Genomic DNA, 19,306 nt, shown 5'->3' with positions numbered 1-19,306 from the left:
CGTTAACGTTTCAGTTCAAAATAAGTTTGTTTGCATTTCCAGTTCAGTGTTCCAGCTGTACGAGAAATTTTAGTAAATACTGCTGCTCGAATGGCAATGACATGGGAGCTTTTCATCATATTCCCAGCTGGATCCAAGTTATTTCAAGCTCTCAATTGTTACAAGAACAGCTAAAACTGGTGTGAAGAAATTTTACTTTTAAAACATTTTCAAATTGTTTAGAAAACAGTGATTTTCATGTGATAACAGGTCTAACGATGAGTTTTTCAGGATCCAGAAGCCCATGTTTTGTTTAAAGCAGTATGTCGATATGCAGAGTCCATTCTGTCTTCAATGTGTTTGTGATCACACACCATCCTCACAATGACAGTCTCTGAACAGGTGAAATACGCAGAACTGATCTCCCCCCTCTTCTGGACTCCAGCAGCTATGATTTGCCGCCTCTGGCTTTTTTGTTTCCTGTTCGTTTGTACTGGAAACTCTTCAGCGGATTCCTCCCCCGGACGTTCCTCTGCCAAGGACACAATGACTCAATTCAGTTTATCGTGATCCGAATAAAATCTGATTACATTATTTGGGAAACAAGACAAAAAAAACTTCAGAAGAGAAGAACATAACATATATTGAAACATGAACTAAATGTACACATTCAGCTGAAAACAGACAGTTCAAAGTTAATTACACTGCAATCTATGATCTTTTGTAAAAATATGATTTACTGGATGTTGTCTGATGCCATTTAATCATGACAGCACCCAGAGCGACGTTTTAAAATAAACTAATTATGTTTCTTCAAATCCACAAGATGTTCATTTAGAAAAATGCATTAAGTACAAACTGAAAGAAGATTAAAAAACCTATTAATTTAATCTAAACCTACTTTTATCTGTAACTCCATATTAGTTAAAACTTTGGAAATGGAAGGTAGCTTACCAATGTAATACACTAAGATTAAAACTTTCCAGGATTGTTTGATCTGCTCTTCATAAACAAGACAAGTATTATGCTGCTCTGGTGTTCTGATCTGCAACCAACCTTGAAGCTGCTTTTCACCACTCCCTCTGCAGCTGGTTTTATCTTCCTCCTCCTCCTGTTCGACAGCGGATTCACTACGCCACGCAGAGTCTCAGGAACTGCAGCATAAGTGTGAAACTGATGCATTAGCTTTGATGGACGCTGTCAGGCTGACGGACAGAAGCCTGAACTTCTGATTCTGTGAGGACAAATCTGTCCAACTGCAGTTCATGTCATTAGGACATAATGAACAACATCCGGTATTTATAAGGTTCCAAAATTATTTCAATCAAACATAAGGAGAACAAAACCTCACAACTGTCTCCACCATGTTATCATTTAGGAAAAAAATGTAAATAAAAATGAAAGAGCAATATGTGAAAAACTACCATATTTTCCGCACTATAAGGCGCACCACATTATAAGGCGCACCTTCAATGAATGGCCTATTTTAAAACTTTTTTCATATATAAGGCCACCGCATTATAAGGCGCATAGAATAGATGCTACAGTAGAGGCTGGGGTTACGTTATGCATCCATTAGATGAAGCTGCGCTAAAGGGAATATCAGCGAAACAGTCAGATAGGTCAGTCAAACTTTATTAATAGATTACAAACCAGCGTTCTGACAACTCTGTTCATTCCCAAAATGAATAAACAGCTGTTTGATTATTTTCCCCGAGGTAAAGTAAGTGATGTGGTATTTTCGTTACACAGTTTATCTTTTAACAACAGCAAGGTATAACATATAGTGGAGGGGAACTTTTCCGCGATTCAATAAACACGTAAAAAACAGTCTGATAATGTTGCGGTAAATCAAACGTTAGTGCAATCACAATATATATCCACTTCCGCACCATTGATTCGTTCATGTTAAATTCTCTGGCTGCTGCTCTGTTCCCGTGTTCTACTGCGTCACTGATCACCTTGAGCTTAAACTCTGCGTCGTAAGCGTGTCTCTTAATAGGAGACATTTTGGGGTCTTTACACAAAACCCAGCATGCACCGCATGTAAATACCATTTCATTGGTAATGTCTTCCAGCTCCAGAGTTAAGGGTTCTTTACAAAATTAAAGTTTATTGGTTTTTGAGAAGTTGAATTTGCATTATTATGCCATTATCAAGACATTACTTGAAAGAGTTCTTGAAACAACATTATTGTTTGCAGTATTAATTATTGGAACAATTCATTGTCCAGTAAAATGTGTAATGAGTCCCGTCAGTGCAGTACTGTGTGTGTGCTGTACATACTCAGATAGTCGGGAATGTTTTTCATGTGAGGTTTGATGACGGCAGGATGAAGGTCTTTGTCGTGTCTGAGCAGCTGCAGATCTCTGGGGTTGTCTTCAAAATACATCTGCGTGAGTGAGCAGAGTCGTCGTCAGTTCCTACATTATCTGAACGTGGCCTCCGTCCCTCCAGACCGCCCCTCACCTTGAGTTTCTCCGAGTTGAGCAGCTCCTGTTTGATCTCCTTCAGTCTGGCCTCCTTCACGGCCTGCTTCGTCACGGCCCGCATGGCGTCCTGCCAAACGAACCGCGTCGGTGAGCTCACGAGACGACACAGATTGTTCTGCAACCTGACAGGAAGCGACGAGGACTCACCCTGCACCTGTACCGGAAGCCTTCGATCTCCTCCATCTTAAACTCATAAGGTTTGAGCGCCGCCTCGGCTTTATCTGAACACAAAGCACGCAGGCACGCTCTAGTTATCACCAAATAAAAACTAAAGAATGCTTCTGCAAACATGTTAGCTGCAGGATCTTGACTTGGACACAAACACATTTAAGACAGAGTCACCTCCACCGAGGGCCTCCTCCACCTCTGCCAGGGCATCGAGTTCGGTGTGAGAGATGAACGACAGGGCCGTGCCTGGGTTGTCGGCTCTCGCTGTCCTGCGATCAGAAAGCGAAGGAAATGTCTGAAACGGCTCAAAGGACGGAATACACAACCTGAAAGCCATCTGAACGTAACAGACCTTCCAACTCGATGGATGTACGAATCAACAGACGTTGGGAAATCAAAGTTGATGACATTGGAAACGTTTTGGAAATCCACGCCCCTGGAGATGCCGTATTCCTTATCTTTAGCCCTGAAAATCCACGATCACAAAGAAACCGTCAACAACAGATGACTTTTAAAAAGTTTTCAGAAATTCATACCACTGATCACTTCATTCATCTAACGCAGGGCTTCTGCAGGATCCACCAACTCAAAATTTAGACTTTTTAAGACCTTTATGAATGAAATGTACAAAAGAAAATCGGATATCTTCTATATTTTTTTCTTGTTTGTGTTTTTTTTGAAGATGAATGTCATTCCGCCAACCAGTGATAAATTTGCACTTACCCATCATAGACGCAAAAAGGCCAGTTAGCTAGCAAGTGTATATTAGCAGCTAGTTAGCAATAGCCTGAAACCCCTTGAATCACAGAATAATAAAGATGTCAGTGTGTGACTCAAACAGTCGCACATATAAAGTACAAGACTAGATAGTCCTACCAGGACAAAATGTAAGTGAGTGATGTGTTTCAGGACAGCTTACATTTTCTTTAATGAATTTAAAACATTTCAAGGTCTTGTTTTTAGATACACAAATTTAAGACATTTTAAAGGGGCAGTAATTTGTATTTTTCAGGCACATAGTGTCATTTTATAGCACAATAAAGTAACTATGTTAACATCAGTTGTTAAAATATATATATCAAATATAACTTAAAAGAAATGTGACTACGTATGCGTAGTCACATTTCTGAGAGGAGGAGCTGAGTGGAGGAGTCATAGTGGAGAGCTGCTTTGTGAGGCGGAAACGCTGAAGCTTGGAACCTGCAGCTCTGAAGAAGCAGAGCTAGGTTCTCCCGAGTGTTGATTTTACATAACTTCGCCCCTTTAGGACTTTTTAATGCTGCACAGACAGCCGGATCCAGCTGACAACGTGGATTCCACATGTTTTCTCTAATCTCATGTAGCGATACTCACTTTGCTGCTTTCGCTCTGCTATTTTTCTTCTTCTGCTTCCCTGAAGAAGACGCGGCAGGTTCAACCAAGCTCTGCTCATCTGTGGCAATGATGATGTCATAGAACCCCTGGTTAAACTGGCTGATGATGTGGCACCTGCAGAGGAACACAAACAGCTTTTTATTAAATGTTCTATAGTAATTTTTTATCCTATCTTTAAAAAGGAACCAGCATCGGTGGCCCACCTGGACTGGACGGGCAGCTCCGAGTTCAGGACACACGCTGGGATGGCGAACTGTTCCAGAAACAGTTTGAGTCTGTAGCTTCGGTCCACTGCTGCCACAAACAGCAGCGTTTTCCCCTGGACCAGCTGCAGCTTCAGCAGCGTGTAGATGAGCAGGAATTTGTCCTCCTCTTCACATTTGATGGTGTACTGCTGCAGCTGGCTGCTGTCAGGCAGCTGAGAGCCCTGGAGCTTCAAGGTCACCTGAAGAGACACAGAAACCTTTGAATTTGGGCAACCATTACACATTACACATTGGAGATGTTTTCATGTGCAGCACGAAACGGAACACTGCAGGTTTCAGCGGACATTCCTGCAAGAATTTACATTTTTTTGAGTTTGCATTTTTCGTTCGTATAATTTTTGCAAGGAAGAAAACATTTGACGGATTTGTTTGATGGAAAATGTTGCCGAGAATAAAACGTAGCTTGCAAAAACAAGCTTTCAGGATGTGAAATGTATAATAATAATAATAATAATAATAAAGAGATTACCGGGTTGTGCAGCAGCAGCTGCTTTAGGGCCTGAACATCCTCGTTGAAAGTAGCCGACATGAGGAACGACTGATAGATCTTCGGCAAATGGCTACAAAAACATGGAGAAAAGATGAAAAAAAGTGGCTTTGTTTTCATTTAAGGTCACACAAACAACACACAGCTTCAGTAAGCAGCCCCTCCAGATTTCTGTGATTTTGCAATTGCAGAAACTCACACAAAATCAACAGATTCTCGCATTAACTGTGTAAATATTCCCCTCTTTTTAAGTGCCTGACCTAATTCAGCAGAGGTCCAGGCAATTGGTGTTTCCAAAGCTACAAATTTGGGAAACTTTCCTTCTAGTTTTTTATGATTTCACAATAGAGGAAACTGGTGCAATAGGATCAAATCCCCACATTTGTTTGCACAGATACATAATTGTGCATTTCTTGCATATTTTCAGCAAAAATTGCAAGAAACACTGCTTAAATGTAGTTTGTAAAAACTACAATCATGTCATTTTTATAACTAGGTCACTTTTGAAAATGAGAACTGATTTTCCTGTATAAAATTAAGGTCAACTAAATTTCCAACTGAAATTTAAATTAGAAATAATCCACAGAATCATACATTCAATGTCTTCAAAAAAACTAGAAAATAAACAGAAATTTTCAGACTACAACCAAAAACTTCGATGCTACAGTGTGCAATTGTCAAATAACAGGAAAATGATGCCTTCTGTTGAATCTTCTTTTCTGATTACAAGTCTGGAAGGTGTGGCAGGTATTAGTATTCAGTATATACATTGTCCTTAATGTATAGTATACTTCTTTGTTCTCACCACAGCAGGTTCTTCAGGTCAGACTCGAAGCCGAAGGAGAAGACCAAGTCGGCTTCGTCTACAACCAGCATCTCCAGGGAAGAGTGGAGCGCCAGGTTCTGGGCGTTGAGGTGGGCAAGAACGCGGGACGGTGTCCCCACCACCACATCGGGCTTCTCCATTAAAATGGGTCTGTTCAGAAACAGGATCACACACCCACCGTTAACAGACATAAAAATGTTTGGAGCATCTATCATGTAATAATGCATTTTTCATTCCCTCTGAGATATTACGCAATTATTTTTGTGGGGTTTTTTGCCATCAAAATCACTGATTTTGTGGTGTTACTTTAGAAATTTACACAAGGGATTTAGCTATATTCTTTTCTTTATTATACTCCTTCAAAGATCTACATATAGAAGAAAAAAAAAAGATGAGTTTAAAATAAGAAAATGGATTGGACATAAATATTTTTATTCTTCGCCGAACTTAAATAGCTCAATTGTTTTGTTACTGTCAAGCACAGGCTATAACTTGACAAGTAGGGCTGCGGCAGAAGTGTAGGAGGAGTAAAAATACTGCCACCTGCAGGGGGGAGTTAGCCACTTTAATACAACGTTCTAATTTACCATTTTTACAGAAAATTTGCAATAAATTCACAATTATGCATTAGCACAAAGAAATTCTGGGATTTGTTGATTTTGCGTGAAATTTGCAAAAAAAAAATACTGGAGGGACTAATTTTTATAACACTGATTTTAACAAACCGATGCATAGACATGTTCAACAGTATACACATACAGTAGACACATGGAACAAAAGTCACATGTTCCAAATACATTTTTTTTAAAAGTACCAATCTGTTTCCCAGACTTCATAAAACACAGAGAGAGTCCTTTGCAATCTGGCATTAAAAGGTTGGAGTACATAACTCATATTCTGAAATAAGCTGGACCCAATAATAAACAAATAAATAAATAAAAACTTTAGTGAAAACGAAGCAGGTCATGTTCAAATATTGAATTTAGCTCTGAACGTAACAGGGACATATGAACTTAAAGTTAGTTTTACGGTGTGCAAGCTGATATTAGAACTAGTTCAGGTATGAAGGTGAACTAGAACACCAACCACAGTGGGTGGCTGGAAAAATATAATACACAAATAAAGTAAAAAGCTGCATAAACTGACTAACATCTCACTCTCTGCTGCCGTCTTTATGCTCATCAGACCACATTGTTCAACTTCACCTCAAATCAAATTCCAATTCATATACAGGAATAAGACTAATTCAAAGTCAGTGTCATGACAGTTATTAAATATTGCAGTCAAGTTCAGCTTATTATTACAGCTGGTAACATTTTTCTATTGATGGAAACCCAGAGTCACTGACTACCCAGCAATCCCTTCTCCTGAACAAGCCTGTAGCGACAGACCAAAGTCTAAAGCAGGAGAATCTCTAAACAAAAACAACCATTAGATTAGCTTGTCAAGCCAGAAGCAGCTTACAACTCTGAGTTTAAGACAACTTAAAATGGAAAATGCTTGCATTTAGCAGAGGAAACGAAGAATGTTCCAAAACCAAAAGACTCACCTCTGCGTTGACACGTCGGCCTTGCCGGAGATGTCTGCCACCCGGACATCTCTAGAACAGAACGATGTCAACTGTCTCATCATGGTCTGAACCTGCTGACCGAGCTCTTTGGTTGGCACCAGGATGAGAGCTCTCACGTCCTGCTCACGGACGCTCTGAAGACGCAAAACAAACAGGGAAATAACCACGGAAACGTCTCGAAGCAGGAAATGCTGAGCTTTAGTGTTTCATAAAGCACCATAAAACAGGGTTACATTAAACAATGTGTGAGACGGGATTCCTCCCCACCTGTTTGGAGGCCAGGATGCGCTGAATGATGGGTATAGCGTAGGCTGCAGTCTTTCCAGATCCGGTCCGCGCTCGAGCCAGAAGGTCCTTCCCCTCCAGAGCCAGAGGAATGGCCTTCTCTTGGATAAGGGTGGGCTGAGACCAACCCAGATCCGCCACCGCCTGAGCCAACAAGAGCAGAAAGTGAGTGCAACTGAGCAGGAGACTGGAAACCGTGCATTGATCCAATGACACACCATGAATAGGTTACCATGCCACTAATTTTACTTCATATTGTAACGCTTGGGTTGTGTTCAAGGGAGATAAACATTGTTATGTTTATTTTGTCATGTTGAATAAATAGCAATATATGATGATCATAAAACTAGCAATTATTTTAGCGCCTAATTTATAAACCATTTTGACAATAAGAGCAAAAGAATTGGCACATTTTGCAGATTTTTCTTTTAAGGCTTTTCATGCAATATTAGAACTACAATAGTTGAAAATAAACTATTCAATTCTTTTTTTTTAAATAATTTAAAAAACATATTTCCTAAAATGCTTTTTTAATCATCTTCAATGCAAAATTTTTATATTTTTTGTGCAGTTTTGGTTTAACTGCTTTTCTGTGTGTGCTTTTCTTTCAGCAATTGCCCTGGAATTGTGTCTTTATACTCAAATTAATGATTATTCGATTACTTAAGTAGTAGAAAATTATTTCAGCGATCGATTCATCACGATTAATCGTTCCGGCCCTAGACGACGTGCACTAACAAACTGAGCCAAAACGTTAAATCAAGCAAATTTATAATTAGCATAAAAACCGCAACACACTCCACCTTACAGGTTTGAACTGTTTTTGTTCTGATTTTTCTTTGTCACACATTGTTTCACGTCATCAAACCCTTTTTAACATTAAACAAAGACAACTAGAATAAACTAAACACAAAAACCAACAGTTGGTTGTGCCATCTTTAGTGGCAACGACTCCAATCCAGGATTTCTAGTAACCAGAGCAATCAGTCTGACAGGCGGAAGAAAGAAAAACTCAAACACAGAGGTCATATGTGAGGAGGCAACAACTACTACACACACTAACATAGCGGCCAAACAAAACACACCATCACTTGTGTTTTTCATTTTAATCCATTCGAAAGTTTAGTGTGTTTGTCACTTCTTTTGGGTGTCTCAGAAATATTAAAAAAATGAACAAATGCATTAATATTCAATTAATATTCAGTTTAGATGTTATTATATCCCACGGCACATACAGTATGTTTTAGCCCGACAACACGAGACGCTAGCAGAGCAGAGAGAACCCTCTCCTCCGTTTCTGTCACGTTTTTAAACATATTCTCGGTTCTTAACACTTCAGTTAAAACCTGAAACTTTCAACTAACATTTATTTTCTTAACAACTTCTGGGGTGTTTTTTTTTTTTTTTTACCTTTAAGAGGCGGTCGTCTAATCCCATTTCATGAAACTGAAGTCTTTCAGCAGCCATCACTGCTCTGCGCTACGCTCACACGTGCGTCGAGGAGATTTGACGTCATGCTGCCTTCACGGTCTTCGGGAAAAGTTCAAATAGATTCTCATATAACAAAATGTATTTTTATTTATTGCGTTAATAACACGATTTCACGCGTCATTTGTTTATTGTTATGTATGACTACATACAACAATAACAAGCTGAGCAAAACTTTTAAACGGTGCAAATTTATATAGTGTATATCAAAGTTTATAAAAGTTTGCAGGGTTTTGTGCTGCGTCTCCTTCCTTAACTACGGATCTACAATGACATTCAGTATTTCTTTTGATTGCTTTGTTTTGTTCTGTATGACACAACACAAGAAACTGAAAAAGTCCATGTCGTTAGATATTTTAAAGCAGTTAGTAAGCTGCTTTGAAAGTTATAGTTATAGTTAAGTTATAGTTATTTGAAAGTTACCCCGACCTGTCCAGGCGGGGTTCACCCTGGACAGGTCGTCAGTCCATCGCAGGAATCAATTTTTGAGAATATCTGATCAACATCTCGTTCGGTCATTTTAACTTGGCTGCAGTCTCTTGCAAACCTATTTAAACCCAATGGACAATCCCACATTTTCTCACATTACAACCACACACTGGAGGATATTTATTTGTATGCTTGTTAGATTTAATTGTTTGCCTGATTTTTCCCAAAATTTTGGGTTGGTTTGTTTGAGAAACACGCCAAAAAAAAGAAAGAAAGAAAAAAAGGGGGAAATCATGTATAAACTGGTTTGTTTGAGAACAAACCAACATTTTCTTACATCACAACCACTGATCTATAATTTTTATGCTAAATGTAGACTTAATTGTGAATAGAAATTGATACGTGATTTTTCAAAATGTGTTTGTTGTTTTGTTTAGGAACATTTGGGAACTAACAGAATCAGGATCCCAGGTCAGTGATAAATGTTTTTATTTTTCATATACCATAATGTTTTGTGTTAAATCAGTTGTGTTATTGTGACTAAAATTCCAAATACGGAATAGTCCTCCTTATTTCCTTTTTAAATAACTTGTTGTATTTAGTACTTAATCCTATCTTTACTAGGGAACGGTATGTTTTTGCAATCGCTGTTAATATTTCTTTGGAACCCAATTTTGAAATTTCGTTATCATTGTCTTATTTGCCATTATTTCTACAGGAGAGTCCAATTAACATGCCTATCTGCAGTCAAATGACACTACAGAAATGTCAAGTAATAATAAATCGATTAAAACAGTTTTTATAACTAGCTAAACTGAACTACTATCGAGGATCATCAGATGTGATCGAAACATCCAGAACGCCGCAGGTCTTACAGACACTATTTTTGAAGTTCTACCTTTTGGCCTGTAGATGGAGACAAACACCAACCGTCTGGGCGAGAAGGTCTCCGTCATACATGGGCGAAATAACTGTACAAATAACCTCCATTGTTTTCGAAGAAACGACGGAAACCTCATCACGCGGGAGAGACCACGGACCTGTCTGCGCTGCTTGAGTAAACATTACTTATGTTTCATTGGTAAACGGGAGCTGTGGCTGTGGAGCGACGGTCTTAACGACGACTTGTTGCGGGGACGGAGATGCGGCGGCGACGGCGGCGGCCCGGTGCAGAAACTGGTGGATGCTGAGCAGCGTAGTGGAGAGAAGTAGTCTCCATCACCAACCATCCTTCCTCCCACAGCAGCTACATGAGTCAACATGGCCGCGGAGCAGCTCGACCTGCTCATCTTCTGAGTCGTAGAGCAAAGCAATACTTGGGTAAAGAAAAACTCACGGTTCGTTTTATATATGCTCAGAAGGGCATTTTAATTTGAAGACATGGGGGAAAACGAGACAAAGAAAGTTTTAGGCTCCATAGCCACAGGTAATATAATCTTATTGGATATACTTATATTTATGACTCTGAAAGCAGCTTAAATACAGTCCCGTGCGATAAATGGGGTCGTTTTCCTCCTTTTGTTCAGCATAAATGGCGTTCATGTCCCGCTTCTCTCGGTCTCGGAGCAGCTCCAGGTCTCCGAGCCGAAAGGAGGCTGAGCGTGACTCCCCGACACTGACGGTGTCCGAGCTGGAGAGGCTGCTGTACACGGGCAAGACGGCCTGCAACCATGCGGACGAAGTGTGGCCCAGGCTCTACATTGGAGACCAGTGAGTTGGTTTTCAGTAGAGCTGCTATTGCCAGAATGATGCATCAGACAGCAGAGAAGAGCAGAGGTTCCTGTTTACTCTCCAAACTATTCTCCTGAGCGAACCTCTCCCCATAGTATAACACCACGTTGGCTTCATAAGATTCCTGTACATTTCTGTGTGCATGTACAAAGGCTGCCCGAACATCAACTTTGTTTAAAGAATCTGACCACAAAAAAAATAAATAAATCAGCTGAGATATCACCAACACATTTATTCTGTTTTTAGTTTTAGTTAGTCACTACCTGATGCAATGAAATATCTCCCACATGTACAGTACAGACCAAAAGTTTGGACACACCTTTTAATTCAATGACTTTCCTTTATTTTCATGACTATTGACATTGTAGATTCACACTGAAGGCATCAAAACTATGAATAACACATGTGGAAATATGCACTAAACAAAAAAGTGTAAAACAACTGAAAATACCCCTTATATTCTAGTTTCTTCAAAGTAACAACCTTTTGCTGTGATTACTGCTTTGCACACACTCTGCATTTTCTTGATGAGCTTCAAGAGGTCGTCACCTGAAATGGTTTTCACTTTATAGGTCAACCTGCCCTGTCAGGTTAATAAGTGGGATTTCTTGCCTTATAAATAGTCATGAAAATAAAAAAAACCCATTGAATTAGAAGGTGTGTCCAAACATTTGGTCTGTACTGTACATAAAAACATCCCTGTAACGCCTGAACAGTAGCTGGATTTCTGTAATATTTGTATGGATTTACAATGATAGTGAATATGGTCACATGAATATGGGTCTTAATATTATGGATGATGCTGTCTGAGAAGGAGAGTGAGTGTCTCAGAGCAACAGTTTTTTTTTTATGATAATCATTGATTTTTAATGCCGTGGTCTTTCATTTGTTACTTTACATTTTGAAGGCATTGTTTTGCTACAGATCAATACTAAAGTTATAAAGTGCATATTGGGAATTTCAATGCTTGAAATAAAGAAGACTGCAACCGCACCCTTTACTCTCCTGAATGCACTTATTAGAAACAAGTGAACAGAAATACCAAAGTAAACATTCTCATTTCAAGTTTATATATATATATACAGTATATAGCAGCTTCTTCAAGCTGCGTAACTCAGTTACCTCAGTTAGGAAGAGCAGTATCTCAATAACTGAAAATGCTGATCCAACTCTCCTCTCCTCAGAAACATTGCCTCTGACCGCCGTGAGCTGGCCAGACTCGGTATCACACACATTCTGAACTGCGCGCAGAGCAAGTGGCGAGGCGGAGCCGAGTATTACGCGGGAATGAACATCACCTACCACGGGATCGAGGCTCACGACTCCCCGACCTTTGACATGAGCGTGAACTTCTACCCGGCTGCCGAGTTTATCCACAAAGCCCTCTCGAGTGGAGGTAAATCTGTAAATACGAAGGCGTACAGATAGAAACCATTCATTAATGACTGATTCCCATTTTTACCAATACTAATTCGTAGTATGCCTCGGCAACAAAATCAGCCCAAACCACCTCTCATAATCAGACTGAGGCAGATTCCAAAGGACGAGTGACTCTAAAACAACCAGAACTTACTGTTTAGTGTCAAAACACCAACTCTGCCATAACATCACTTCCACACAAGATCAAAACTGTTCAGATCTCTCCGTGAGCTGTTGGTATCCCTGTAAAAGATTATTAAGATCTGAAAAAAAAAGGAATTTATTACAGTAGCATAATCTGACATTGACCAATTTTAGAACAAAATATCAACTTTTAATTTGAGTACATTTATGGGGAAAATGACATGACTAGCAAGCCAAAATTTTAAATATTCGTGTAAAAGAAGCATAATAAAAGAAAATGGAACCAGGCTATTGTAGAAATGAGGATTATTGAGGCCAATTTCGAAGTGGTTAGATGCAAAAAAAAGAAATTGATTGATCTAAATCATAGAGTGCCTTGTAAAAACATTGTTGAAGTTTATATACACTGGATAAAAAAACCCAAATTCACCTGTTTTTTTCTGTCTGAAGCTAAATCAAACCTCTCTTGTTTCAGGTCAGTTAGAATGACCAAAGTTACTCCTACTTACTAAATGCCACAGCAATGAGAGAAAGAATATGTCAGAGATTGATTTATTGATGTGTTCGATATTAGAAGTTTACATACATAGTCTCCTCCAGCTGACCTAAAACAAGAGAAGTTTGGTCTGATTGAACTTCAGACAGTGAGAAATAAAAGGTCTATGAGTCAACATCCTAATGAAGTGCATTAAAGTTTTTTGTTGTAATGTGACAAAATGTGCAAAAGCCCTGCAGGTCCAATCCAGACGGCGCATTTTACGTAAAAAAACAAGCTCTTCCTTAGAATAACTCTAGCATGTTGGAAACATAATCATTTAACACCGGCACATGTGTGTAGGTAAGGTGCTGGTCCACTGCACGGTGGGAGTAAGTCGCTCAGCCACTCTGGTGCTGGCCTACCTGATGATCAGACAGAACCTGACGCTGGTGGAGGCCATCAGAACAGTCAAAGACCACCGAGGCGTCATCCCCAACCGAGGTTTCCTCCGCCAACTCAATGGACTGGACGGCATCCTGAGAGAAAGCCGGAAGACATCGCCGCAGAGCTGAAAACCCTCCCATACACACACAGCCACACTCATAAGCCAAGGTAGCAGCCAGACACACGAAACAGAGACAAATTCAGAGCAACACGTGACTTTCTGACGCTGGAGGCTCTGAGTGGCAAAAGGGGACTGAATGTCACTTTCCTGAGCTAACGGTAATCTTTGTTTCTTTTTATCTGGTCAGTTCTTTCACATGTACTGCTGGCGGTGCCCATCAAGGTCACACTCTCCAGGGAAGGTCCAAGTTTCATCAGATTGATTAGTGGAGGCAATGACAGCCTCACACTGTCCTTTAAAGCATTCACACATTCATTTAACGTGTCATATTTTTACTGAAGGACAAATCAGGGAAACCCTCAGGGAAACAGCAGAGGGTGCCACTTTCAGGTCATGTAACTGGAGAATGCAACAATTGATGCGTTTCCATCCTTCAGACCAAGTACTTTCCATTTGGGATTTAGGAGTATTGACATTTTAAAGATAAAAAGTTACTGATTTGATGGAAAAATGGGTAAACGAGCATTGATAGAACGTCACTCTGTGGCATGTAGGTTGGAGAGGTTTTAAAAGCACAACTCAAGTCCCAAAAAAACACGAGACAAAAATTAAACCCACACTGAAAACAAAGAAGTCGATCCAGCAGAGTTTAGTGTACTGCGATTGCCTTTGTACAGGAAGTCTTGGTAAAATCCCAACTAGTTTCTGAAGAAACCAAAATCTACTTCCTTTTTGGTTGACCCTCGACTTTAAACTTCTCACATTCCAGAGTACACAGGTGGCTTATACTTACTCACTTTACCAGTTTATTCCAGTTTACTCAATTCTAAATACCAACCTACCGAATTAATGATTTCATACACGTTCGTCTATGCCATGGCTTCTGCTGCTATGTTTTTGTCTGTCAAGAACAGCTAAATGCTGGGCGTGATGTATGCTGAAGCAAGAGGAGTGTTGCTAGGTGGTCTGCGGCGTGTATGAACCAGTGTGTTCGAATACTCACGGCCCGCAATCAAGTGACCAGGTATCAACTGTTTGACTTCGAAGGAATTATGGAAGAACCTTCAGGAAGCTGTAGCTGTAGAACAGAGAAGGCTTCCGCACTATTCCCAGAGGCAATTTATGAGGACTTGGCTCTAGTACATCATTCCAGGGATTCTACTAAGGGTGTTCTGATTCTTTATAATGTTAGCCTCGGTTATAGGTAGAAGGGATCAGAAGTCAGTCTGATCAGTTTCCTTTGCATCAAGAAGAGTGGAAACGTTCTCGACTGTTTTTCCTGGCCGCAGGGTAGATTCTGAAGGCTCTCAGGGGATGACGTATCTCTTCTGTCTTCCCAGCCATGGAGAATTTCAGATTCTTCTAAGGGAACTGAAAAACATAGCTGGATGTTTGGAATGTCTGATTTAGCCTACATGAACATAGTAAGAAGGATCCTGTGCATTTAAGCCTGGAGATCAAAACTAGGGAGAGTGGAATGCACAACTCCAAATTGCACAGATGTGCTGCAGTCTGACCACAGGATGCAGGTTTCTGCCAGAGAAAGTCCCTGGTATCTATGTTCAGGTATTACCAGGTTGAGAGTTGGGTCTGGTTCAGCTGCTGAGTCGACGTAGCAACAATTTATGCGTTCACTTGGCGCTCTAGGACATCATCACCTTTCCTGGAAACCTAATCAGTTCAACTCAAATGTAAGGTGCAAGACAACATGTTTGACCATGCTCCCCCTCAACGCTACCTTGCCCCACTCTGCCTCGCTTAAACAAAAACGGGTTTGGAAGCAGTGCACTGCACCCGCTGCTTAACCCCGTAACTGTCATGATGACACCGGTATCCTCATGGACCCACTGACTTACATGTAAGCATTTTGAGGGCGACAAAGAAACGGTACACACCATCATGATTTGTTCTTTTCCTCTTCTTGCACTATGTTCCAGAACCGTGTGAAGGCACAGTTCCAGCTTTACATTCTCCTGCCCACATTGACAGGAAAAGTGATGTTCTGTTGATACCAATCTCCAATTCTACAACCAGATGGCTCTAAACTTGTACAGTGAATTTATAGGCATTGTTTTTACTACTCAGATGATTCCGTTTAATAAGTGCCCTGGCCTGAGCTATTGAGTCGTGCAGCAGTTGTAATATGGATCTAAACCAGCAACGCTTTGTAGCCGTTAGGTATTCAAAATAACAACAGAGCTTTTTGCGGTGTGAATAGAGTTTCGTTTTTGGTTTACTGTGGAATACTTTAACAGGCACGGCCTTTCATCTATGTCCATTAGCACTAGGATTGCGCTGAATTAAAAACTGTCCAGTCTAGTGTGTGTTTAAGTGTTACATTGACTGGAAGGTCTCTTGGATTTTGTCACAAAATAATACCAGATATGTGCCACTGCAAAAGCTACTAACTGCCTGGCTGACAGGAAGTGTTGGGTGTTCAGAGCCCTGTCGTACCCAGTGCTCTCTGTGACTGATGCTAAGTGAGCCTTGTGCTTCCTGAAAACATTCTCAGTATTAGCTAGCTTATTAAAAGTCCTCTTTAGTGTTGTTGTTAAATACCTCAACTATAGTGTTTCAAATATACTTTCTGGAGTTGTTCTGTGCTATTGTATCGGCAAGACGAAGTTTGGGTAAGAAGACAGACGGTTCGTCTCGTTGCTGAAAAAGTACATATTGGATATGAACGTTTGGATTTGTAAAGTCTAGAATACAGATCTCAGCTAATTTAGAAATATCATTTTAGGGAAGTTGCCTCCCCAGAAAAGCTTATCCTGCTCTCATTGGTTATCTGCAGTAGCATGGACAGACCCCGCCCATATTTCCATATTGACCCTTTGCATGTGACTTCACACTCTTCAGAAAGTAGCCCGCATGGCCATGACGGACGTCCAAGCCACCTATGCGCATGTTAACTCGTCAAAAAAACAGAGAGTTGGTAGTCTAATGTTGTCATAGGGTGCTGCACGGACGAGGATTTGAAAGATGATGGTGATGCATAGCAGCAACTCGAACAAGTAAAAGGCATGGCTAAACTGGCAAAAATAACTTGGGAAAGCAATCGCAGTCGTCTGTTCGATACTCAGATCCCTCACTTCCGACGTCCGTCATGGTACCTCAGTGTGATTAGATGACAGAGTTGCAAAGGGTCAAAAAGGCTTGTTAGAACTTAAAACTCCTGACAGTGTTTCAATAGAGAAAAGACTAAACTTGCTCTCATTGGTGGTAACTTGTAGCTGTATAGAAGTCTTATAGAGGTCCACACATACAGTATATAGATGAGCTTTTTCACTGAACCTTTAAGGATTTGGTTTGAAACCATGTTAAGTTGCCTTCCCTCCAAACACTGGTCTCCCATAGAGATCATTATTCCAGGTCAGTCATAACCAGACCTTTGGGCTATAAAGGGGTCTTGTCCAGATTTACTCTTAGCAAAGATGTTAAAAATCAGGCATTACCAACTGCCTTCATCAACCCTAGCCCAAACTTTTACTTTCAGGAAACTTCCTTGTTTGGACAGAAGTCCAAATGTTTTAATCAAAATTCAAGGTTCCATTTTGACTCTTTAAGCAGTGGGAGCTTTTGATTTAAAAATATGAAGCAGCGGACATGGAAATATATTTGAACGTTTGTGTTGTCCAAATTTCCTGATTCTTGTCCACAATACAAGAACATAATAGTCCCTGGAGACCATAACCACAATGCAGCTTTTGGTCGAGATTTATAAAGGGACTAACAGAAGAAAGCTGCAGTGAGATCAGGCATCTGAAAAGGTAGGAATTTTTAATTCTTGCTACTTTTGACCAATAAACACATTTGAAACCTGTGGATCAAGAATTGGTGTTTTCCTGAAACACAGGAAATTCTTTTTGCGGTATTATATGTTGTCTACATCAAAACTCGCCAAGTTAATAACATGTTGTTACTGTGATATGTTTTCTTTTCACTCTCCCCGAAATTAAAAAAATATTTGCAACAATTTTTTAACAATAAAGCCTGAAGCTTGAATGGAGCCTGATCCTTCCACAACCCTTTCTATGTTAAAAACTTTCATAACTTCATAATCTTCTGAGTCATCAGCTGCCACTTCTTTAATGTTTAATACCACATTTGGCTGTTATGTCATCATGAATACACTTTATAAAACATCTATTTCTAAGTGTTATGTTGCGGTTTACAGATCATGGCTTCATGCCTTCACCATGTTGTGGCCCAGTTGATCACAGTGAGCTCCAGTGTTTCTTTTTCCAAAATAAAGTACCAGAACACGTCTGAAGACTCCCTCTAACTGGGTGACAAACGGGTATTAGCAGGTCCCCGGCGTCTTTTGGTTTGTCTTTACTACGTGCTTGTTTTCTGATGCCTTCTGCATCTTGTGTTTTAATGTTGTCCATCTTGATGTTCGGTCTAAGCAGACAGCATTAAAAGGTCATTTAAGTGATTACACTTTTGTACAGCTTAGGCTAAACTTCAGAGGTCTGATGTTTCTTCTGCTCAGTGTTCTCCTCCAGACAGAGGAGCATATATGATGTCCTATTAACAGCATAACCTGCTGATCTGAATAAGCTAAGCTACTAACATAGAGATGGCAGTCAAAAAACAATTAAGAACTCTCCTAAAAGAACACGGAGGGAAATGTTTTCATTGTGACTTTCAGCTTTCCTGCAGTATGTTTTGTATTTGTGACTTTGTTGTGATGTGACTTTGTTCTTGCCGTTTATATCCCCGTGGTTCCTAGCAACAGCCCTTCGATAGGAAGACTGGAATTCCAGTGAATTTATTTTTGTACCACTCTGTCTGTGATTCCCCCTAAAGGAGATGTTCATGCCTTAATCTGTGTTCTTCAACTTGGTCTTGTTACGGTGAGAAACGACCACAATTGTCAACTTTGTTTTGATAAATGCTGTAATCGGTCATAAATAAGTAGAAAAATCCTTTGAGTTTTACCGTGTTTTTTGTATTTAATACCCCTACATTCTACAATGTAACGGATAATTCACAATCAATTGTGTAATTCCAAACATGGCAGACTAGCTTAGGTTTGCAAAATTATTCATGATGAGTGAGTGCGGTGGCACTTTGGAAATATTTTAAAGGAGTTTTTGGAAGACTTTTACAATAACTTTCCTCAAATCTCATGGAAAGCAGAGACACACTGCTTTATTCGATCCTTTGTGCTGACGTGTGATGGTAAATGTAACTGTTTGTTACTCGCCATGTCGATCACAGGCTATGACTTCAAACCAAGTCAGTCTGAGGCAGCAGAAACCCAATATTTTTTTACCATTTTTGCGGAAAATCTGGAACAAAAAAAAACCCCTCACAAGTACGCGCCAGTTCGAAAAATTGTGGAGATCTGATTATTCTGCAAGAATTTCCACAATCGCGAAAATCTGAAGGGACTGTTTTACAAATCAGTCATTTTGAGACTGATCTACTAGAACCACTTGGCTGGACCTCTGTTGAATTACATTAGCCACTTAAAAGGTCATGAATATTTAAGCGATCTCATTTTTATGCTCACCAGTTTTTGTCATTTTCTAGAAATGGTATGTTTTTGTAATAAAAACAAACAACACATTTGATCATCACTGTTGATTTGTAAAAG

General features: G+C 39.9%; 2 protein-coding genes across 2 annotated transcripts; one reads left to right on the top strand and one right to left on the bottom strand.

Moving 5' to 3' along the window:
- Positions 1 to 250: 250 nt before the first annotated feature.
- ddx56 (DEAD-box helicase 56) lies at positions 251 to 8,946 on the bottom strand. The gene is made up of 14 exons (XM_005806855.3): positions 8,858 to 8,946; positions 7,430 to 7,591; positions 7,142 to 7,296; positions 5,572 to 5,742; positions 4,749 to 4,839; positions 4,217 to 4,458; positions 3,993 to 4,127; positions 2,992 to 3,105; positions 2,814 to 2,908; positions 2,619 to 2,692; positions 2,449 to 2,538; positions 2,266 to 2,371; positions 1,036 to 1,133; positions 251 to 511 (listed from the first exon to the last, which is right to left on the bottom strand). The coding sequence occupies exons 1-14, from the start codon at positions 8,912 to 8,914 to the stop codon at positions 428 to 430; spliced, it is 1,674 nt and encodes a 557-aa protein (XP_005806912.1). The 5' UTR covers positions 8,915 to 8,946; the 3' UTR covers positions 251 to 427.
- Positions 8,947 to 10,286: 1,340 nt separating this feature from the next.
- On the top strand, positions 10,287 to 18,632 carry dusp26 (dual specificity phosphatase 26). Its single transcript, XM_005806856.3, has 4 exons — positions 10,287 to 10,790; positions 10,891 to 11,074; positions 12,280 to 12,491; positions 13,497 to 18,632. Exons 2-4 carry the CDS (start codon positions 10,896 to 10,898, stop codon positions 13,706 to 13,708), a joined length of 603 nt encoding a protein of 200 aa, XP_005806913.1. The 5' UTR covers positions 10,287 to 10,790; positions 10,891 to 10,895; the 3' UTR covers positions 13,709 to 18,632.
- The last annotated feature ends 674 nt before the right edge of the window (positions 18,633 to 19,306 follow it).

Source organism: Xiphophorus maculatus, chromosome 8 (assembly GCF_002775205.1).
Source record: "Xiphophorus maculatus strain JP 163 A chromosome 8, X_maculatus-5.0-male, whole genome shotgun sequence".
Classification (NCBI taxonomy): domain Eukaryota; kingdom Metazoa; phylum Chordata; class Actinopteri; order Cyprinodontiformes; family Poeciliidae; genus Xiphophorus; species Xiphophorus maculatus.
Note: the sequence above shows the minus strand (reverse complement) of the source record. Positions and strands in the feature narration are given on the sequence as shown.